This window comes from Lepisma saccharinum, chromosome 1 (genome assembly GCF_977018435.1).
Source record: "Lepisma saccharinum chromosome 1, izLepSacc3.1, whole genome shotgun sequence".
NCBI classification, from domain to species: domain Eukaryota; kingdom Metazoa; phylum Arthropoda; class Insecta; order Zygentoma; family Lepismatidae; genus Lepisma; species Lepisma saccharinum.
The window spans coordinates 93513169-93537121 of record NC_139229.1 but is presented as its reverse complement, the minus strand read 5'-3'; the positions used below and the strand labels follow the sequence as shown (position 1 = coordinate 93537121).

Here is a 23953-nt window from a genome sequence, read left to right as displayed (position 1 = left end):
TGCAAGAATAGGACATTCAAAAATAATGTACTGAGCATCACCCCTTGAATTATTATAATCGCAGGATATTTTAAAATGTATATTTCAAATAATCTTAAATAATAACAAGTTATCGCATGACCATTTCTCAGTCTATGTACAAAGGAAAATTCCCGTACGAGAAACTTACTTACCTGAGGGGGAGGCCTCACTTTTTTTTAATCACTAAAATTCAAGAAACCATTTTGTTATTGAATTGCTTCTTGCCTTCTTGTTTATATATGTTTAGTTATTTATTAATTATAATGATTACAAAAATTACCATCATTAATAAATAATAATAACCAATTATTGCATGAGTGTCACACCCATATTTTACCATTCGCTAAAACTGAAAAAAACATAATAATTTCTTATTAATGCTTCCTTGTTTATATAAGGGCAGTTGTTTATTAATTATAATAATTACAAGAAATACCATCATTACCAACCAATTGTACACTCTCACCAGCATGAGCGTCTAGAATAATAGGCTTTTAAAGATGGCTCCTGAAACGCCCACACAAGTGCATTTTGCTACAGTGCCTTGAATAATGTAGTGTGGAAAGCGGACGGTTTTGGTCTCTCTAGGAGGTTCCACTCAGAAAGGATACCGCTAGAGGCGCTGGTGTTGATACCGGTGCTTGGTATTCGTCTCCTTATAATGGAAGTAAATGGAGTTTTTGCTGGAACGTCTGATTCTTTTACATGAAGCATTTCTATGAATGTGATAATTGCTATGATATTTGGTACAGTGGTCGCGAAGATATTAACGAAAATTCTAGACAGTCGACCACGTCCTGTTATCGTCATACTTTCGTTAATAATACGGGAGAAAAAATACGCGTGGAATGTTCTTGGCAACTAAATGTTTGTGTATGAATTAGGTCCATTGTTATTATCATCATAATTTCTTTTAAAGATATACACACTGAAGCATTTGTATTTTTTATATTTACTGTCTCTTTTCTTCCGCTTTAAACTAATCGCGGCGATGATGATAATGATGATTGCATGAAACGACAAGGGGAACCCCACAAAACTTTCTTAGTGCCATCGACATGAGTGTAAGGAAACTTACAAACCAATGGGACAAGCGACACGGGATGTTCACACTGTCACCTGTGGCGGATTACCAAATAGGCCCACTAGACACGTGCCTAGGGGCGGCAACTCTTGGGGGCGGCAAATATTTTTTTCCAGAATATCAAGAATAATAAAAAGTGTCTTACGTACACAGTGACAATTTAGACCTATGAAACCAATGTTTCAAATCAACGGTTTGCAACACTTTCGCTTCATACGAAAGGAACCTTGATGTATCGGATGTACAGGGAGGTTATTTCAGTCGTTCACCGCCAGCGTGACGGCCGTTCGACGGACTCTTCATGCAACAGGTCCCGGCAAATTGCGTTCAGGAAGTCCGTAACAGAAACCGCTTGTTTTGTAATGTTTCCACTTTTCACAATTACAGTTACAATTACAATTGAAATAAGCACGTACCTTGTCGCAAGGATGCTGTGTGTGTGTGTGTGGAAAAGGTGTCCTCCCAAATACAAATATTTCTGGCACCTTGTTTCTGACAGAAAATCTTAGATTAGTCATCGCTACTTTATCCTCAGTTGTCGCGACAGCGCCGGCAGCTTATCGGGGGTTGGGTGAGTTGTCTGTCAGCCGCGAGAGGGCGCTTCATACTGCACGTGTCGGCAGTGATGCCAACCGTAGGGACATGTCCCTAAGCATAGGGACTTTTCACTAAATTTCGCCCGCGTAGGAACGCAGGGACAGATTTTGCCAAATGAGGGAAAACGTAGGTACTTTTTTCAATCTTGGTAAATGACATTTTATGAATTAGTTTATCTGGATACTTTAGCGAAGAGGAGAAAAAAGAACTAACTAACAAATCTCCATGAGAATTTTGGAACATGTTATCGGTTACCAAAAACTTTCAAGGCAAGTTCCTTTTTGAAAACATTTCCACTCTCGCGAAAATAGTGCTAACATTGCCACATTCTAAAGCGGAAACGGAAAGAATATTTTCAATGTTAAGTGATACAAAAACAAAAAAGGGAAATAAAATGGGACCAGAATTGTTAAAGACTGCAGGAAATACAGCATCACCAACCAACATCTATCTCTGCACAGCAGCAGCATGTATGACTTCAAATAACATAATCAACAGTAAACGACTCAACGTTATTCATTAGGGGTGTGCGGGATCCTTTACTTTAAAAAGTCGTTAATTCTCGACGTTTTCTGCCTTGTAAGTTTCTGGAACTTATCGAAAATTGTAAGTTTTTATTCTAGAAATGCAAAAACAATCACTTAAAGTGAAAATGACTTGTAAAATTCGAGATTTCCAGTGCTTCGGGAAATTTCGAACATTTCCCGTCCCGAAAATTTTCCGACTTGGTCGGGAAATTGCAAATTTTTCAGTCCCGAATGTCGGGATTTAAAAAAATTACCGTCCCGATCCCGTCCCCACCCAAAACATTCTGTCCCGCACACCCCTATTATTCATTAAGGCAAGAATTTACAATACCGGACCCTTCTGTAATTTCTATGCTACGTCTTATACTCACGAAATAATTAGTCGTGATAATTTATCTCAAGTTAACATGTTGGGGTGAGGGGGAAAAAATGTTAATTAACGTGTAAAAGTTGTAAAATAAGCATTTCAATTCTCGCAATGATTCTCCGTATACAAGTATGGTAGCCATATTTGTTGATATGAACAAATTACAATTAGTTACGCTGTCTACAGCGTTGCCACACTGTTGATTTCATACTTGGAGAGCATGGATTGTGTAAGAATAGCGGAAGAGAACAGTAAAAAAGTTGTTAATGTTATACAGATTGTTAGGTGGAGTGTGCAGGAGGGCTAATTAATAAACTTATTCATTTCAGTATATTGCCCAAAGAACATGCTTACATGTGACAGCGACAATCACGATGTAGAAGAACTGATTTGATTACAGGTAAATTTGGCAACATTACATCAATCATAAAATTGCAGGATACGAAAATGGCGTCTTCGATGATGTTAAAGTGCTACGAAAAAAATATTTTTTATCGGTTCGTAATCACAATTACCGCAAAACCATTCAGGAATAGCCCCACTGAGCATTCTCGATAAGGTTAGGTTAAGTTAGGTTAGGCAAGGCAAACATAGTTAAAATTTGGGCTCGAAAAACGGGTAGCCCAACAAACCATTGACGGATAGCCCCACGAACCATTCAGGTACAAAAAAGGTAAAGTGTTCCCCTGTGCATAGCACCACGCCATGAAGGCGTATAGGGGGTGTGAGGGTAACGCCCCACACTTTCTTGATCCGGTCGTGAGTGGGGGTGATGTGATCAGCATCACGCCCCTGACCGCCTTTACCCCCCAGGGTTTCCCCCAGGTACCCATGTTATTCGACGCTGGGTAGGCGCCGGGGCCGCTTCCAGGTACGGTTAGGTTAAGTTAGGATAGGCAAATGTAAATTCGCTCCTTCATTAATTGTGGAAGCACCGAGCAGAAAGATTTGGTAAGTAAATGTGTATATATTTTATCTTCTGTTTTGCATGCTCATGAGCTGATAATTTTTTTAGTCGCTTTACTTGGCGTAGGGACATTTGGTCAGTTGTAGGGACATTACCGAAAAATGGTTAGCAACACTGTCGTCTACCAGACGTAGTGAGTGTACCGTACCCTCATGTTCACTTCTGTTTGCGTTTATCAGTTACGCGTGTTTTTTTATACTGTGTTATTGCTAGTGCTAGTGCTTTATTGTGTGTTAATTGTTATTCATTCATTAGTTATGTCGTTAAACAAATATAGTCTTGAACAGAGAGTTTTTATGTACGATAATTACGTGAAAACGAATTCTTGCAGAAAAGTGGTCAGGGAATTACGATAGACAGGATCTCTTGAACCTAAGAAACGTGTTGTATTGCTGTTAAAGGAGGTCATTTTCAACATCTCTTATAACACAGGAGGTTAGTGATCATCATTATTATTACTTTTAAATATCATTTTACGCTTTCGGTTTGCTTTATGCGCCGGGATGCTGTCTTCCCTTTCTGACAACTGACGATAAAGTAGCGATGTCTAATGTAAGATTATATGTCAGAAATAAGGTGCCAGAAATATTTGTATTTGGGAGGACACCTTTTCCAGCATCCTTGCGACAAGGTACGTGCTTATTTCAATTGTAATTGTAACTGTAATTGTGAAAAGTGGAAACATTACAAAACAAGCGGTTTCTGTTACGGACTTCCTGAACGCAATTTGCCGGGACCTGTTGCATGAAGAGTCCGTCGAACGGCCGTCACGCTGGCGGTGAACGACTGAAATAACCTCCCTGTATGTGTTATCAAGAAATGTTTCGTCTGCTCTGCCTCCTTCAGGCTCCAATCAATTTGTTTTTAACCCGTGCTGTGGCTTTTATCGCTTACAATGACAATGCAAGCCGCCCAGCCCAGTCTTTGTTGGTTTGTTTTTGTAAATACTGTGTTACGGTACCGTGGTACCTAAATACCCCTCGATCTTCCACTAAGCGTTTGTTAATGACCAGGCAGGAAAGAACACTGATTGTTTGAAACTCGCATCTGTAACAATGCTAGTATTAAAAAAATAAACACCTAAACATTGCTGATTAGTGAGTGAGTGAGTGCAGCTTTCGCGTGGACTGCAACTAGTTTTTGTCTTACAGTATTCTCTGGCTGGTGCATTCAGTTTGTGCGTTTGCGATTTGGTGGGTTGTTTTTTTTTTATGCAGCAGGCAGCATGAAGCGAACAAAGTTAAGTGCTTATCGTAAACTTGCAAACGAAAAGCGTGAAAGAGAAGCAACCTTACAGAAAAAGCTTGGTACAGTGGACACGTTTTTTAGGCGAAAGGAACAAGTGATTTCCGAAAGCAGTTAAAAAATGAAGTGGAAGCGGCTACATCGAGTGAACTCTGAAACGCAAAATGTCGAAAATATTGTGGGTTTAGTGGAGGAAGAAAGTGCACCTGAAGTAGTGTCCCTCAATTCGTAGGAGTTCCTGATTGTGACAGTGAGAGTGTCAATTTCGTTAGTGACGATCCTGCCGAGTGGTGTCTGAATGAGTTTGGTTTGAGTTGCTGTTTTAAGTCCACTTTATGCACAGTAAGGCTAATCGGGACTGGACCTACAGTTTAAAGTGGGATACGAACCACTTGTGCCTCCACCGGGTATCGAACCCGGGACCCCTTGATTACAAGGCAATGACGCTACCACTGCGCCATGGGGGAGGCCCTGGTGTCTGAATGAGTCTACAATTGACATTCTTCTAAGACGTGGAATTAATCAGAATGCTGAAAACGATTTTTCTAAATCGCAAAGACTCATAGTAGGTAAGACAAGATTTTTAAATAATGGTGTTTTTTGTGTACTGCTGTAACAAACTGTTCAGCTGAACGTTCGTTTTCGGCCCTAAAAAGACCGAAGACTTATCTCCGTTCAACCATGTGTAATAAAAGACTTAACAAGTTATCTATTCTCCACATCGAAGCAGACATTTTGACCGATGGACACATCAACTTTGAAGAACTTATACACGAGTTTGCAGCAACCAAAGTGAGGCGGAAGCGGCTTCATTTATGACTGGTTAGTGGTGAATTTAATTTCTCAATACATTACATAATTTTAGGTATAGCACATACAGAAAATGAATTGTTTGTTATTGATTTTTATCCTTTGTTTTTTATTTCAGTATGTTCACTAATTTTTATATTAGCCCGTAAAAATACTGCAAATAAGTTACTACTTTTCTTTTGAGAAGGGCGCACATTAAGTTTGTGCCTAGGGGCGGCGAGGAAGCTAATCCGCCACTGACTGTCACACTAATGACACACACTTCCAGACTGTAAAATAGCATTCATTGAGGGCCTCCCCCATGGCGCAGTGGTAGCGTCGTTGCCTTGTAATCAAGGAGTCCCGGGTTCGATACCCGGTGGAGGCACAAGTGGTTCGGATCCCACTTTAAACTGTAGGTCCAGTCCCGATTAGCCATACTGTGCATAAAGTGGACTTAAAACACCAACTCAACAACAACAGCATTCATTGCACATGAGGGTCCAAACAGCAAACGATACGTTCATATGGCGTATTCGCGTGCTACTTGTTACTTCGGTCGGAAAGCTCCTTAAAGGAAGGGTGCTCAGACCGAAGCGACGCGCTACAGGGTGAGTTCCCAACTAAGTGACAAGCGACATGGTGCCTTCAGTCTATTAGCAAGCGTTCCCTGTTAATTGTGCGAACAACAGATAGGCGACACGATAAACCGCACATTACAACAACAGATCTAGGCGACACGATAAGCCACACGAGTCGCTTGTGTGTGTCGCTCAAACTGGGCCATTTCCTCAATAGCTTGCAACAGGTTGCCGTGGTTTGTTGTTCGCGCATGCGCGATGCAATGAGTGTATTGCTTCAGGGAGATTGCGCACCAAAGTGACAAGCGGCATGCGACACTTATTGCTTGAGGATTTCACCAACCGAACGCTGGCCTGTGCTTCCCGTCATGCCGCTACGATGTGAAATGTTGCTCTTGATTGGCTCGTTTCCAAGCAACATGTGTAGCTTCGGTATGAAAGTTGCCTTGGATCGAATGACCCGTGTCGCTTTGGTGTGAAATCCTCGTATCGGTTGTCGCGTGTCGCTTTGGTGTAAAATCTCCTTGAGGAAACGGTGCAGTCAGAGCTTGGGTCCCTACGGTTCGAAAGGCTGCATTGATTACGGACTGCTCGCTTCCAAGCGACACTTGTGGTTTGTCGCCTCGGTATGAAATATCTCTCAGGATACTATTTATATTCTGATAACATAGAAAAATAAAACTCTAGTACACAATCCAACACCTGACGTCCGGAATCACCTTGCGATGTTTCTTCTTGTGTTTGATTTGATTTGATTTTAAAATTTTGGGTGCGTCAACACTAAGGCCACTTTGCACCCGTCACATTATACGGGGTCCAGCCCTTTATCGTTACAAATAACAACTGTAGCGTTGCATAAATAAAATCCTAAAATATTCTGACTTCCGTTAAAAACTTAGGCTGTAAACGGGCACTCAGCACACATAAGGACAAAAAACAGGACAACACACACAAAATTATACTAGCCATGGGGCCAGTCGCCAGAGCCTCGTTAGTCTGCAGTCCAGGGTGTACTACGTGGAAGTGACTTTTGGGTGCCTACGTGGAAGGTCACCCCTTACACCCCTCTTCTTGTGTTACGCATGATATTTATTTATTAATTTTATTTTACTTTTCTTTCCAAATTAATGCCGTTTCGTGACTGCAAATCACTCCACAAATATAACTGTTTCCATCAATTCACGTACCGCATTTCAAGACAAGCAAATCTACACAATATATTCCAAAAACTAACTAAGCCACATTACTTTCATAAGAAAATTAGCATTCGTACTGATCGCACTGCCATCTATGTTTGTCATCCATCTGGGGAACTACATAGTTTCTTGGGTCGTTTTCCACACTACGTTATTCATGGCGCTGTAATTTCGCCTTTTATTTACATTACATTTATGTTTTTATGAACAAAACTAATCCAGAATTTTCAAAACAGCCTAGGCAACAATGAAATTTATTTTCAATTTTTTATAAAAACTTTCACAGTTGAAAAATTGAAAAAAAATAGTGGCGGTGGGTCTGACAGCCCCCCCCCCCCCCGGTATGCTAGGGTTAATAATCTTTTTATAAAGCTAAGTAAAGTGGACTCTTTTTAATTCAAACTTGGATAATTCGAATTCCACGGTAATTCTAACGGAAATTTATTCCCCTTGAAATCATCTTTAATGATACATGTTTTTATTAATCCGAACTGTTTTCGTGTACCCTGGGAGTTCGACTTAAAAAGAATCCATTGCACTGTGCAATGTAATTTCATTGGGAATCAAACCCGGGAAAAATAATTAATATTAATCTACAATTTGGGACAACATACATACTAGTCAACAGTCTTTTAGGTTCAAATGTACGTAGAGTACAGCATGTATGTTTTGTTCTTGATGTTCTTTATGTCATCAATTCTTCATTTATGTCCAGTTTTGCTATTAACGTAGAGGTTAAGAAATGGAAGTATAAAATAATCACAATTTTTATTTACACATTTTGAATACGATTGCATACATATTATTTATTTGTCGCCAAAAGAGACTCCAGTCGCCCCGAAAAGACAAGAATATTGAACACGAAAAAATATATCTTGGCTTTGGCTTTCCGATTAATGGAACCGACGAGCATCAAGTGAAACGAATCGTAAAATTGCGAATGAATGAGTGCGCAGAGTGGGAAAAGATTGCGGCTTTGCGCACACTTCTCTTTGGCTGTTTATAAACATCCGCAATAGGTGGCTCCAGAGTATTCAGGCGCATAATGGCGGTGCTGATAGCAGACGTAGGGCTGAGTGCTTTTTGTGTTCTTTTAATTCTGTTGTATGCAAACATTTATGTTTCTGCTGAAATGCAGCCTGTGATAGAGTCAATGTCTTTAGTTAATACAGAACCAAGCTCAGATACCGACAACTCGGAATATAGAGAACTTTTAATTGAGTTTTGGGGCTGCAACTTCAATACCGGAATGCAGGTGATTTTAACTTCCAAGTCTGCTCCCAAGGGTAGTGTGTGCATGAATGAAGATCATAGTGTCAGTGATGGATACAAGTTACATTTAAATTATGTTAATCAAACCTTTGCTCGCATGACTTTGAACCTCCCAATAGGGAAGGAACTGATGTGGAAAGGTCTGTATGCTTGTGTGAAGTCCGCAGTAAGAACTCGTGGTTTTCGTGCTAGTGATTGTAAACACAATCAAAATAGTGAAACAAGTAGAACGTTGAATAGTACGTTTGGTGGAGAAGTGATAAAGTGGATTCACCAAGGTGAAATAGTTGTTTTACGATCTGATAATATATCCCATGGAAATGTTCGTAGAAGTGATAGAGAAAGTTACAAAAAAATATTAGTGAACCAGCCCATCGAAACTGTCGTATCGGCAGGGAAATTTAAAAGGCGGCATGTTCGAAGTATGGAACCAGCAAAGAGGTAAGTGCAAATCTTGTCAATGATAACTTATTTTAATTGTGAAGTAGTGTTATGGGTACCGTATTATGATGTCCGGTAAAATCTTCGAAACTTATTGCTAAAGTAAGGTGCATGCTTGCGTCCATGTTACATTAGGTCACTGGCTATCAGCTGATAGCGCATTTTCTGGGGGAATGACTTTGTGGTGTGAAGGTCAAGTAAAGCCGATACATCTCATGATTGGTCAAATTCTATAACATTCAGTAACATAAACGGAAATTATTTTCAGGAGTAATCACAAACAACAATTTAAAAATTTAACGACATCAAGGTACCTTAAATTAAATATCCAATATTAATGTGTTGGCAAAAAAAAATTAAAAAAGCGAGACTTACTAATAAGTACTCCCTCTGTCCCATAATTATAGTCCGGTATGCCAAAATGGTGACTTTTTATTTATGTTCTTTTGGATACTTGATCGGCAAATTTGTACTGATCCTTGAGTAATAACATTTTTTGACTCATTCCCGTGTTTAATTTTCTTCTTCTGTATACACCAATGTCACAGTTTGCCTATCGGACAAATATTGTGAAACAACAAACAAAAGTTTACCAGACAATATTTATGGGACAGAGGGAGTAGATATTTATAGTGCACTCAGTACATTTCATCACTACACCAAGTGTAATGTTCCAACACCTCAACAAATTTGAGTTACATTAATTACATCGTAACTGTTGAATTATTATGGTTGTTATGTAATGAAAGGTTTTATTCTTATGCATTGAAGGAATACCACCCTGGAAATTATTAAAATTAAGAAATACGTTTGTTTACTCATGATTTTTGCAAATTGATTTGACCTGAAATGATATTTCATATTCATTGTAAATAGTGTCTATGTGTTATGGCACAGAAACCTTTTAATTTGAGATAATAGCAACATAACAGTTTTAATTGTGGGGGGGGGGGCTTAAACTTCTGATTCAAGCAGCAGAAAGATTACCTTTTGAGCTACGTCAACACGGACATCATTGCCACTGATGTTACAACTTTAGTAATGGTACTTTCATCTCTTTTTATGGGGTCCCATGCAACATATAGTGCAAGTAGTCATGGTAGAATACAGATTTTTCTTTTGACCTTTTTATCATGAATGTAGAAAATGGTGAACTGCTTGAAAAGATGAAGTAGGTTGTACTCAAGAAAGCCAATAATGGTGGTAATTGAATTTGATGACATCATGCATATTCCAAGAAAAAGCCACATGTCACACTATCTTTACCCAACAGATTCTGTCTGGGAGACCATGTTTTCTCATGTGCTTCAGATATAGCCTACATTTCTTTGTTAGCACAGTTAGAGATTAAACTTGCATTTTGTGAAAATATGTAAGAAGTTGAAACGCAGAGATGATAAAATATGTTGACATTGTGTTTTTCTGTTCACTATTTTTTCACATAAAATTGCATTTCCACCAATTTCATCATGTCATATTTTTATTATCTTACCCACTTTTCTAAAGAATTATGATTACTAGCCTACTTTGATCTAGTCAAAACACCCATAACTCGTTTATTTCATCCTTTTTAACATTGCTACTTACTTATTCTGCATTGCGGAATATTCTATAAGGTGTAATTATGAATTTCTCACGAAAATAATTTCAATTTTCATATTACGATTATTTATTGTTGTTCCTTTTTTTCGCTTCTGGATCATCGCACGTTGTGCTTGTGTTTTGTCGATTTGGAGTGGGTATGCAAGCATAGTTAAAATTTGGGGTCGTAGAACCATGCAGGGGTAGCCCCATAAACCATTCACGGTTAGGTTAGGCAAGCATAGCTAAAATTTGAGGTCACTTCATCTCCTTGACAAAACATGGGGTGGTTGGAAACAGTGACAGCGGGTTACGTCATCAAACGCACTGAACATCCGGTTCTCGTAGAGGAAGTACATGGAAGGAACAGCAATTGCAATATTTTTATATATATAAACATGAATTATCGCTAAAAAAGATGAAACTATGACAGAAAATACATTCGGGAACTTCAACAACGCTACAGAAAGAGATTTGCGTAAGCAGTTTCTTCTGTAAAAGTGAAGAAATCCATTTTGACTAGTTCATAGTGTTACCGATAATATTTGAAAGTCTACCATTTTCAGAAGAGGCAAATGGTACAAAAGTGTGCCATAAAATCTTCTTAAGAACCATTGTATTTGTCTGTATGTCTACACCTAACACCCTGCATACCTTTAATGTTATCAAGTTACATCTGACAGGGTTACCACACACTAGGAAAACCTGGAAATCTCAGGGAATTTGAAAAAAGTAAAATTCTCAGGGAAAATCACCTAATTGATCAATGAGTCGCATTGAAGTACATCTGAAGGGCTAGAATATACTCCTACCTGTTGATTTTGCTCACACAGGCTGCTTTGAAGACATAGGCTTGTGACATATGTTTATTTTCAATTATAGATTAATTGATATTGTGTCGATTTGTAAATTTATGTTTATCAAGAGTGTGAAAATTTTTTTTTTTCTATATTATATGCGGTGGCTCATTCGGTAACGCATCTGACTACCATGCTAAAAGTCCCGGGTTTGATCCCCGGCCAGTTCAAATCCGGGAACTTTTCTAACGTTGGAAGTGGCCCTGGCACCTACCCATCGTCGAATGACATGGGTACCTGGGGGGTAATGGTGGTCAGGGGTGTGATGCTGATCACATCACCCTCACTCAAGACCGGATCAAGAAAGTGTGGGGCATTACCCCCACACCCCCTATACACCTTCATGGCATGGTGCTAAGCACAGGGGAGAACTTTACTTTTTTTTATGTGGTATGTTTGGATTATTGTTATTTTGTGCATTGCAGTACGGTTGGAAAAAAAATTGAGACACGTATCTGTAACCGTACTTATATGTGTTTAGTTTTTAATTTAGTTTGATTTCAAAAAGTGAACTGATATGAAGTATTTCCCAGTACTGATAAACAACTGAAATAAAATTTACTGATTCTGATAACTGAGCCAATGGAAAATTGCAAATTATTCTTGCGGGACATTCATTCACCTCCTCAATTAATGTATTTAACCAAGTGATTCAATATTAATAATGAACTGCTTATCCAGACATTTACTTCACAAAACCATGACATACAAATTGTATTCTTTTATTTATAAAAGTAATAAAACATATCTAAAATTATCAGTAATATTACTCATACACAGATATGCCCATACCAATAGAGTAACAATTAGTTTGCTTCTGCTGGGTCCCCAGTCATGTAGGTATGAAGGGAACAAATGAGCTGATGCTACTGCGAAGTCTGCTGATGCAGATGGCGACCTTCTCGTCCACCTCATTCTCATTCTCTCTCTCTCGCCGTGAATAAGACATCTTAACTTTGCTTCGAATCTGACACAGCCATCACACGCATTGCCATTTGCTGCAAGGGCTGGACCCTCCCTGTGCCGTACCTGTAACGTTGTATTAAGTGTTCGGCACATTCTTCTTGCATGTGATTTTAATTTCCTGAGGCAGAGTTTTAACCTTCCCAACGATATATCATCATTCCATGTTGGGAGATGATGACCGTGTTTTACTAAATGTTATTACCTTTTTTAGGAAGAGTGGGCCTTTTTCACTGCTTCTGAGGAAGTTTTGAGACTATCCTTGCCTTTTTTAAAGTTTGTGTTTCTCCTGTGGAAGTCCCTTTACAACTTGAATTTTTAACCTTTCTCAAGGCCATCTTTACAGCCCTTTTTTAATATTTTAAGTTTAAGGTTTTTGGATACTTAGAAGGGTACAAAATGACCACTAAGGCCGATGCTCCCCAAAAATTTTAAATCAATCCATCAGCTAGTCCATCTCATCTCTAGTAATAATAATAATGAGAAGAAGAAGAAGGAGGTGATGATATGGCTATGAGGGGAAATGGAGGCTATTGTAAAAATATAATCAATACTACACTGTGTATTGACTACTCTGGAAAAAAATTGAAGATTCTGGAAAACTCGGGGAAAATACATTTCAAGTTCACATGGGAACCCTGCAATAACTTCTAGTTTTCAAAGCCAAGCCATTGGTCCCTTACTTTTGAGATTTTCTTAATGAAAAAAAATGTAGGGTAGTCTTAAAATGATTGTATGTACTAAGGAAGGACCATAACAGTTGTAATACTTACAATGCAAAAGTGACGTAGCCATGGAGGGACTGGTGTATGGGTTTCATGTACCAAGGGAATCACTATGGAGCAAATTACAGCCCCCTCCCTTTTTTTAAAAAAAAAAAATGATGTAGACACATTTTACAGTTAGACTGCAGCAGCAACATGTCTGAAAGGAGGTGCATTTTTTTCTTATGCGCACATTGATTGTTGAATCACAATCAATCATGCACCAAGCACTGTATTTCCTTTTGTGGCAGCATTTAGCTTTGTACTAAAGTATTCTGCTAACCTGTCCAAAATACATTTTTAAATAATATGCTGGTAAAATTTAAAATCCGGCAAACTGATTTCTTCAAATTTACAGGAGAAAGTACTTATGTAATTGAGTTTCTGTAGACTTGTGATAGGTTGTACAAGTGTTCTCTCTCATCGGTCAAGTTATTTCACCGTTAATTCATGTTAGTATGTGAGTGCTAATGGAACCTAACCTCGTATGCATACCTCATCCCCGTGATGGTTCGTGGGGCTACCCGTGGATGGTTTTTGGGGCTAACATCAATGGTTTGTGGGGCTACTTGTGGATGGTTTTTGGGGCTAACATCAACCATCCACGGGTAACCCGACAAACCATTGACGTTAGCCCCACAAACCATCACGGGGATGAGGTATGCCTACGAGGTTAGGTTAGGTTCCATTAGCACTCATTTTTACAGAAAAATACCTATGGAAGTGGGCAAGGAAGATTAATTACTCGATAGGCTATCTCAAAAATGGAAATTATTTTCGTTAAAAAAAAGCTAAATCCCTTGTTAAACAATCTTTCGCAATGCAGAATAGGTAAGTACGAATGTCAAGAATTACAAAATAAACGAGTTACAGATGTTTCCCGGCCTTGAAATTTTTACCAATATGACTAGTATTTTTAATGATGTAAGCACAGTGATTATAGTTGGATTCATTGCTTTGTTAGCCCATATTAAAAAAAAAATGCTGAGGATATTTTAAATCACGGCCCAAGTTCTGATTGTTTAATATACCGGGTTGAAACACTACATGTTAAGTGTTTTTAACAGGGTTGAAACGTTACATGTTAAGTGTTTTTATATCTTAATAAACTGCCTTGATCAGCAACTTAGTGTGTTTAATTCTGAATTAATCATGGTACATAGGCACTTTTTACGTGGTTTGATTTGTATGTAGGCTATGTCTTGAAACGTTAGAGGTTTAGTGATTATGTGCTGCATGTTTTCTGGACAACAATTTTTGCCTTCCATATACTCCTATTTGATACTTTGTTGGCAAGCAGCCATTCGTTTGCTGTTGTCTTGGATATGGGCTGCTGCTGCCATCTATGTCTCATGTGTGGGGTGCAAAGAGCATTATGTCTCTGAATGATTTTATTGGTTGGTCAGGTTTAGGGCTGTTAGCATTAATAAAACATTCACAAATGCTTTTGTTGGTAAGTTAGGTGTGTCAGGTTTCGGGTTCGTAGCGTTAAAAGATTGCTTCCAACAGCTGATCACAAAATTCCCTTTCAAGTGTTGCATGAAAATGCACTGAAACTCATTGTCTGAGATTACTGTAAACGAAAAAAATCTGGCTACTGCAAAGTGTGGATGCTCGTGTAAACCATTTTTCAAATCATAATTTCTCCAGTAAACAATACTTTGTGAAGATTTTGACTGCTAATTAGTTTATAATACTTTGTGAAGCTTTTGACTGTGCTAATTAGTTTCTATAAGCTTTGAACATATTTCCACGATCATTTCCAGTATTCTAGAGCATTTCATAATTCTTCCATCTTCAGGGTGGTGTGTAATCTACTACATCACATTGCAATCCCTGGACACATGGTGTGTTTGGGGATGGTGTCTATATAGAGAATAAATTGTTGCCTTGTAGGATTATTCTCGGTGGCCGAGGCTCCACCTCGTCTGTCAGTTACAAGGACCTCTTGTACATGAAGAGAGTTATGAGTGGCCCAGGCTCCATTTCGTCTGGTGGTCATGTCAAGACTGTTTTACTATATATGTAGGTTGCCAGGGAGGATTAATTTGCAGTGGCTCAGGCTCCACCTTGTCAAAGGACTGATACCGTTGGGAATCAATCCCGAAAAATGTAATTCTCCTTCAGTGCCACTTACGTGCGGCTGTCAGACCCTGAATGGTTGTGAACATACAGTTCTCCCGGTGCATACTTCTCAAAGTCTGAGAGCACAGTTAATCTTACTATTAATTAATTATTAAGACTAATTGAAACCCAATCTCTATTATACTGTATGTATGATAAATTTACAATTCATGTTTGGTTAAAGCAAGCAAGTGGTTTATCTCCTTTACTTTTGGATGTTGCATTAGGCCAGTGGTTCCCAGTGTTTCGTGATTTTTTTGTAACGCCCAAGTTAGAATATAAACCTATCTAACACTTGCAACGCTCAGTGTGGTTAGGTACTAGAAGCATGTGTAGTCAAACAAGTATGTGTGATGCTTTAAAAATGTTGTAAATTTTGACTTCATTTGTCTGTGAAGCATATGGGGTGCAGTTGCTAGTAACCTTTGTTGGTGAAATGTGCAAATTATATGCATTCACAAACATCTAAACCTTAATGCAATTAATAACAATAATAATTTCCATATTAATTCATTTTGTTATTTATATGGAGCAGTACCACTTTTCGTGGAATGCCCATTATGCTTCTTAGAAGGTAGAAGAAACTGATGAACTATGATTAAATGGTGCTATTCAGTTATTTGCTTATCCAGATGATGTTGAGCTACTAGAGAATGTCGTAAACACAATTAAGAATAGTACAAAAATAACTTTAAAGGAAGCAAAGGGATTGAAAATTGGCAAAGAGAAAAGTTAATACATGTTTACAGGCTGAAACGAGGTGTTAGGTAATAATCAAAACATGATAACAGTTCATTTGAATCAGTATTTTTGTCTAGAGCAGGCTTACAGTCTGTGGTTTTATTCCATTTGGGATCAGAGTTGGTTAAGTTACATGGTCGAGTTACCGTTACTTTGCTTCCAATAGTAACAAGAATCATATCTATTCTTTTCAGTGCATGTTTTCCCATTGTAATTTTATATGTACACGTTTAAAACAACACATGATTCATCCTGGCAGATAAATTCTCCAGTTCACAATTATCAAGGTAACATAACCAGGATGGCCTCCTCAATGGCATAGTGGTAGCGTTGTCGCCTTGTAATGAAGGGGTTCCAGATTTGATACCTGGTGGAGGCAAATAGTGGTTTGGAACCCACTTTAAACTGTAGGTCCAGTCCCGATTAGCCTTACTGTGCATAAAGTGGACTTAAAACACCAACTCAATCAACGCTCTAGGTGGATGGTGGGGGGGGAGTCTGGGGCATAAATATACGTGGGATGCTCTAACCAAAATTTTACTAAGGTCTGAAAAAATGAGATATTTTAGTCAGTCTCATGTGCAGATGCCCTATATAATAACAATGTACACATTATTGCAGTAAAGAAGTAAAGTAAAGTGCTCCCCTGTGCTTTGCACCATACCATGAAGGAGGATAGGGGATGTGGAGTTAAGGCCCCACACTTTCTTGATAAATGGCCAAAGGTGGGGGTGATGTGATCAGCAATGTGCCCACAATCAATAAACAATTTGCACGCGCGCACACACACACACACATACCGGATCCATGAAAAATCTATTTTTGATTTCAAATTTTGTTTTAAATTATTTTGGTTTTGATGTGTGTGTTGTGTGTGTGTATATATATAATATTATAAATGATAACGATAAGGTTAACATGTAGAACATGATGAAGGTTAAAACGTGTGTTTGGTAAATATGGTCGAGGGGTAGACATAGAATAATGGAGGAGCCAGCATTATTTATATATGTGTGTGTGTACATTTGCAAATATAGGTATGAAACCCATAACACAAATCCAGCTAAATAAAATTATACATTTTGAAATGTGATCTTGAAACATGTAATATATTAATGAATACAAGATTGGATTAAAAGTAATTAATTCTTGCACCGAAGTGGCATATGTGTATTCTTATTTTACGTCGCTCCATGTTGCATATATGTACATATGTACATGAAAGTTATACATGTTATTTGTAATATATATATATATATATATATAAATATATATATATTCGGAATGCATTATGTCTTTCAAAAATAGTTTGTTGAACGTTTTGAAAAATAAATAAAATTAGATCGTTTATTCCAACACAAATGATTTAGCACAGATTTCTACCCCCTTTTTTGAATAATTTTGCGAGTAAAATAACGTCTTTGATACTAATAATAATAATGTTATTATATTATTGTTATTATTGGTACGTTTATCCTGTTGCTGCTCCCCCCCCCCCAACAAATAATCGTGGTTAAGCCTCTTGATTGTTTGCAATATGAAATATCTGGATTGTAACAATTCTTTTGAAAACAAATAGCCGCGCTTATTTGGGCGCTACTTAATGAGGAGTAAGCTGCCCCAGTCAGACGTTAGTAGTCAACTTTTAGAAAAAAGAGTTGTGGAAGATCAGGAAATGCGTTGTCCTTGCATCGAAGCGTTCGCTCCGCTGAAAGCGAAACCGGAGCGTGGAAACTTTTCCGGTCAAGGATCTCTCTATGGAGTAGTTACATCATGGACTGTAGGAGAGAGAAGACTACCGGTACGTGGAATGGTCGTGTCATCGTGTTTTCTTTACTTCCGCCTCATTAGCCTTTGCATTTCCCGTCATCGAATCTACTTCGTTCTAGCGACGACGAAAATCTTACCTCCGCAGATATGTAGATATAATGTAATATCCAGGGGCGGCCGCTCATAAGGACGATACGGACGCCGCACTGCCGTGTGTAACCACAAGTGAACAAACATTACATTAACATTTATATATTAGCTTTTACATTGTCTGAATTGAAAATATTCCATTGCTTATAGATCGTTGGTTAGTCGGTTCTGTATTCCTTCTTCCGCGACAATTGCGAAGTTTGCACGCCACCGTGCGGGGGAATACGGAACTTCGAGAGAAATCTGGCGGGGCGCCGTCCTCCCACTTTACGAGACGTAGAGCATTCTCAGGCGCGGCTGCGAGGGGTATAAGGCGAGGAAACTGGCTGAATAACACGCGCAGGATCTGTGCCTGGGAGGACGGAGGGTTTGTCGTCCGAAACTCACCCCTTAGGCGAAACTGGCCTTCTCTCTGGAGAACGGTAAACAATGAAGAGTTGCCAGAAGCAACGAAGTTAACAGAAGATAGAAAATTACCAACAGTTGAAAAAAATCATTCTGTATTCCATAATCTTATTCTCTTATGACATAAGAGTAGAGAAATAAATAACGCAATTTCCAAGGAGGAAAGAAAATATCGGTAACTGAAAATGTACAGACTCTTGCTTGATTTTTGTTATTTACCGTCGCTTTCTGCTACTTTTCGGTAATCACGACGATGAGGATGAACGATGATATAATGAAATTGATGGAAGAGCACTCACAAAGAACACACATACCCATGCCGGGATTCGAACCCAGGAGCCCTGGCTTTGTAATGCGTATGCTAGCCACGGAAGTCGGCTATAGATTCTTGTTACACGCAAAATTATCGTATAAATGTGTTGTATTTTTTCTGAGTTTAGTGAAAAGTACATTTGGATTACAATGATGTGGAGTACATCATGTAGATTTAATTACATGTTTTGATTAGCACGTTTGAAAAAAATCCCGATAATGTGACAAAGTTCTCCAATTTATTTTCAAGGCGGATGTTAAATAAATTAGAAACTCGTCATCTAAACTCACCAAGAGCCGCTACAGGAACCTGTGAACTACAAATTTCTGAAAATTTGGCAAAATTGCCTGGCAACCCCGAAGCAATAAAACGACGGGATGGTTGGGAAGACTATAGTATTGACACTTGTTGTTTTTCGTTTTCCATGGAAAAGTGAAGCTTTTTCGGTAGTTGTGTTCTGTAGTTGTGTATTTGTCGCGATGAACAGTGTGGAGAAATTGTTGGTGTGAAGTTTTTCTACCAGAAGTCTGAAGTCTTGATGAAAAAATAAACATAAAAAAACCTAGGCCGAATTTGAATCTAGAACAAGTGTCAAAGAAGGGAGGTCGTGAGTTCACTCTCAAATTTCGCGTTGAAGGACAGAAGGATGAATTTCAGTTACAAGCATGACTGAAGATTTCTGGTAAGTTTGAAGTTTTTACTTTAGAGCTTCTGGTAACGCAGATATCACCTTTCCAGTGAGATATTTATTTTGGTGCCCTATTTCACATATCAATTAGTAATGTTGGACAGGAAACTTTTTCTGTGTAACTTTTTTACTAGAACTTTTCACGATCAATGCACGTAAATATTCGTAATTGTGCTTATCAAGTTGTGTAAAAGTTAATATCCTTTCTTCTGAATTTTCCCCTCTGTTAAACGACTAATTCTGTTAGAATTCTATTTCTTCTTCCATCTTCTTCGCATTACTGTAAAATAATTATTAATTTATTATAATATGTGCAAACGTGTAAAACATGATATTCGGTAAACGCGAACGTATCAGTTTCTTATCACGTTCGCTGTTATACGAAATTCACCATTTAAACTCACATTACTAGTAGAGCAAATTTGTGTCATCCCCCGTGGCTGAGTGGAGTCGACCTCCGTGGCGGAGTGGTTAGCAGAGCGCGCTACAACGCCAGGGGTTCCAGGTTAGAGTCCCGGGTAAGGCATGGGTATTTGTGTTTGTCTAGATGATAAGAAACTGAGAAACTGTAACAATTGAAAAGTGTAAAGGAGAGAAAAAGTGTAAATGGTGGGGGATACCTCCGTGTAAGGGGTATTTCCTTTTTAAAAAAAAAAAAAAAAAAAAAAAGTGGTTAGCACATCGCGCTACGACGCCGGGGGTCTCGGGTTCGAATCCTGCCTGGGTATGGATGTTTGTGAGTACCCATTCATCAATTTCATCATATCACACATCCCCATCTTCGCAAATTAGCCAAATGTAGCACAAAAGGCAAAGTAAAATAAAGCAAATCAATAGAGCAAATTTGTGAGTTATCGCCCCTCCACTTTGGTTCACCACGAGCCGCCACTGGTAATATCGTTTCATAAAATACACTACCATACGGAAAATTTTATGGGGCTGGTGACAGGCCGTACACCCTCGAAAATTCCAACTTTTTCTTTCCAATCGATGTTTTAAGGTGCCTAAAATTGATTTTAACATGCGGAACCCAAAAATAAGCGAGATATTTATACTAGAAATGTGACCACGTGCACTTCGGATCACTTTCGCCACTTATTTTAAGAAATTTTCGTCATACTCGCAAGAAATCAGCGGTCGATATCGAAGGATAACGCGTAATTACTATCACTATGAAAAGTAACCGTCCTAACGTAACAAAAATAGTAAATTATCACTTTCACCGTTTATTGTAATCAGTTTTCGTTATCCACGAACGAAAGAGAAAAAAACGTGCAAATTGTTAAAAGTATTCGCGATTAAAATTACCACCTGAGCGCTGGTGTCGCTTCCAATATGGCCGCTCTAAGTAGGATAAATCTTTGTTTACATTCAGCAGTAGTACAAAATAGCAGCGTGTTGTCATGACTGGCGTGGTAGAAAACGTTTAAATTACGCATTATTTTTAAATATTGCGAATGCGATGTGAATTCCAGGTACTCTAACAAACGTAAAGCTGTACTGAGAACGAAGCATTTAATTATGATAGGCAAAAATAAAACGAAAAATGCAGACGAAACTATGTATACGCACTGGTTGTCTAAAGCAGTGCTGTATCATCTGCACGTCATGTTGTAACTGGGGTTCTCGGAAATTATTTGAAAATAAAGGAATTGAAATTGACCTGTACTTGAAAAGCTGGGACAGGAAACAATTGCGAACATATCGTTGCAGTTCTTTCTCGAAAGAGAATGGCTGGTTTAATAAAAATATACACGATTTCATGACCAGGCTATACTCACTGAAAAAGGACATCGTACTGAATGAAACAGTAACATTAGCATGTCCACTTTTTTTTCTGGTTACATTTGACATTAATTCATTCTCAAACTATTTTCATCTTCTCCCTTAATCGACTTGCACCTGTTCCAAATTTCACACATACATAATACCGATAATACATGGACGCATTGGGTAAGACGCTTCATGATTTTTAGAAAAAACAAAACAAAAAAAACAACTTTATTTATAAAGTACAATTTGAAACTTTACTTTCATGGTAATATATATTTACCTCTCGAAAAATAAAGTAAGCAGACTCGTGCATTCTTCGTAATTTCCTTGCCGGATTACAGTGTTATATCCCCCATACCAATCTTCTGTCAATGACGTTTTCCCTGATTTATTAACAAATTTCATTTTGTTGATTCCACGGGGTGGAAACAGATGAAAACTTTTAATTTGTTCTGACCCATAAAACGATTTAGAACAACAAAAAAAAAAAAACCTGAACAGTATACCTTACTCTCTCGCATATTCCCCATGCTTTAAAGGACTTCAACACAACGTATCCTACTTAGAGTACTTCTTGAAAATCCCACCAGATGGCATATCGGTTAATTTTAATCGCGAATAGTGGAACCACAAGCAAAAAAAACTGCGCAGAAGCACATCGCGCCGGCGGGTGTGGGAAAGGGCAGGGGGAAGTAACATCCAGTGCGGCTCACGTCAGCGTTGCCAGGCCTATTGATTTCTCGGGAGAATTCCTTAATAAACTATTGCTATGGAACCTCCAACGGCCAGCTGAAAAACACGTTTCGTGCTCATCTTACTTGAACATGGAGGGGAGAGGTGGAGTGGAACTCCACTCAGCCGTGAAAAGTGCTGTTTGAACTGTGAAATTATGTCAAACGCTGCTCAGTTGTGCTAGGACATTATTTTATTACTTTTACTACATTACTATTTTTAGCTAGCTGTATTTTATCCCACCCCAAACTCTATTTCTATTTTAGTTATTTTACGTCGCTTTTGTGCCTGTACGGGTAAGTACGACAACAAGGATGAATGAAGAAGTGATGAGATGGATGAAGTGACACAAACTCAGTGAAACGTCCATGCCTTGCTAGGTAGAACCTCTGACTTCGTAGCGTGGACAAATTATTTTATACATATGTGTGTGTGTATATATATATGTGTGTGTGGGGGGGAGGTGTGTTTTTATTTCTAGCAGATGGGGAGGATAGGTGAACCCTAGCATAAGCGTTGTTATCTTCAATTATTGAGGAAGACATGCTGTATAATTCACCAATATATTTCACATACGTAATTCATTTTCTCATTATGGTGCAAGACGCGTGCCAACCCCTAACGATACCTGTACACCGAACACCAGCAGAAGGCAAATTAATTTGTTATTGTTAGCATTCGACTTGAAAGATTGTGGAAAATCCCTGACAACGAAGGGCGGCACGTTAGCTTCATTTGTGAACACAACTTTCTACGATTTACTGTCTGAAAATAGAGGCATGGCAGACCCCTTGTGTCGGTGCTGAGAAAGGGCAAACTTGAGGGTGTTTTCCGTGCACCCTCTTAGATTTTACCACCGGAAGATGCGGAAGAGATGAAAGATATTGGTCGGGTCCCTCGGACGGTTTACTTTCTTTTGTTTGAAACACGTCCACTCCTGAAATGGAGATGTTCTGTTTCTTTTCGCCAAACAGGGTACTGGGTTTAGCACCATTGTTACAAAAGTATCTGTGACGTTTACACCGTAAACAACATGCGCCACTGCAGCAGGGGGCTTTTATTGTGACCCTTTGCTTGGCGACTCTAGGTTATTCACAACCTATCTCGTTCCCTTCCCTTCTAGAAAATGAATGTTGATATAAAAGTACCTATTATTTCAGACCTATGAGTCGATTTCAGTCACAGTAATTTACATCCATTATTATAATAGGAACGTGGTAATTTCAAACTCAAGTGGTGTTTTCTGAGAGGACAACGCTATTACGGGTTAATATGCCTAGTTTACCCGCCTGATAAAAAAAAAAAAACGTTTCCCCCTCGCTGGGAAAAAACTGCGGACGTTCCCTTGCCCCCAAGTACGCACGTCTATGCCACCCCCCCAAAAAAAACGTCGTTTATCCGCTACTATTAGATCATTGGATTTTGTGGCAGATCTGGTTTCTCAAGGAACAATCTCCCGATTTTTTTTTTCAAATCTGACCTGGCAACACTGCCTCGAGCACCAACAACGGCAGGGAAGATGCGCGAACACATATCTTGTTCTGGACCATTAAACCTTCTGCCTGCAACTCACGAATAAACACGACAAGCTCCCTATTGAAGAAATCGAAATTTGAAATATCGTAGAACAACGTGACAACATGTTTGATAGCACACTTTCCACTCGAGACGTTCACCTCAACAATATTTATGCTAAGAGAACCAAACCTAAAAACGTAGGCATTCCCCGTACGTGATATAAATCATGCCACATAAAAACGCTAATTATTCGCTTGTAGCGCATCTCCGCACGCTAAAAACAGCGCGAAACGTTCATGTGAAGGACAATCTTCCCAACCCACTAAAAAAATTTCAAGTTTCTCGCGGGTGTACGGAGGGTCACCATCACCAATTTTATAGCCCAGTCAATGAAGGACAAAAAGAAGGCCAATGTCGGGAATAATTCCGTAAAAGCTGAATTTTGGTCAGTTGTTAGAACACTACTAATTTAGTAGTGCAAAATCTC

The 23953-nt window shown here is 38.7% G+C and overlaps 1 protein-coding gene across 2 annotated transcripts in view; it reads left to right on the top strand.

The window, feature by feature from the left end:
• Window positions 1–8422: 8422 nt before the first annotated feature.
• LOC145998118 (unextended protein-like) overlaps window positions 8423–23953 on the top strand; it is a 104647-nt gene continuing 89116 nt past the window's right edge. For both annotated transcript variants that reach the window (XM_083134670.1, XM_083134672.1), the window contains exon 1: window positions 8423–9087. In XM_083134670.1, the coding sequence (XP_082990796.1) occupies window positions 8507–9087 (581 nt within the window). In that variant the 5' untranslated portion in view covers window positions 8423–8506. The remainder of the gene's footprint in view (window positions 9088–23953) is intronic.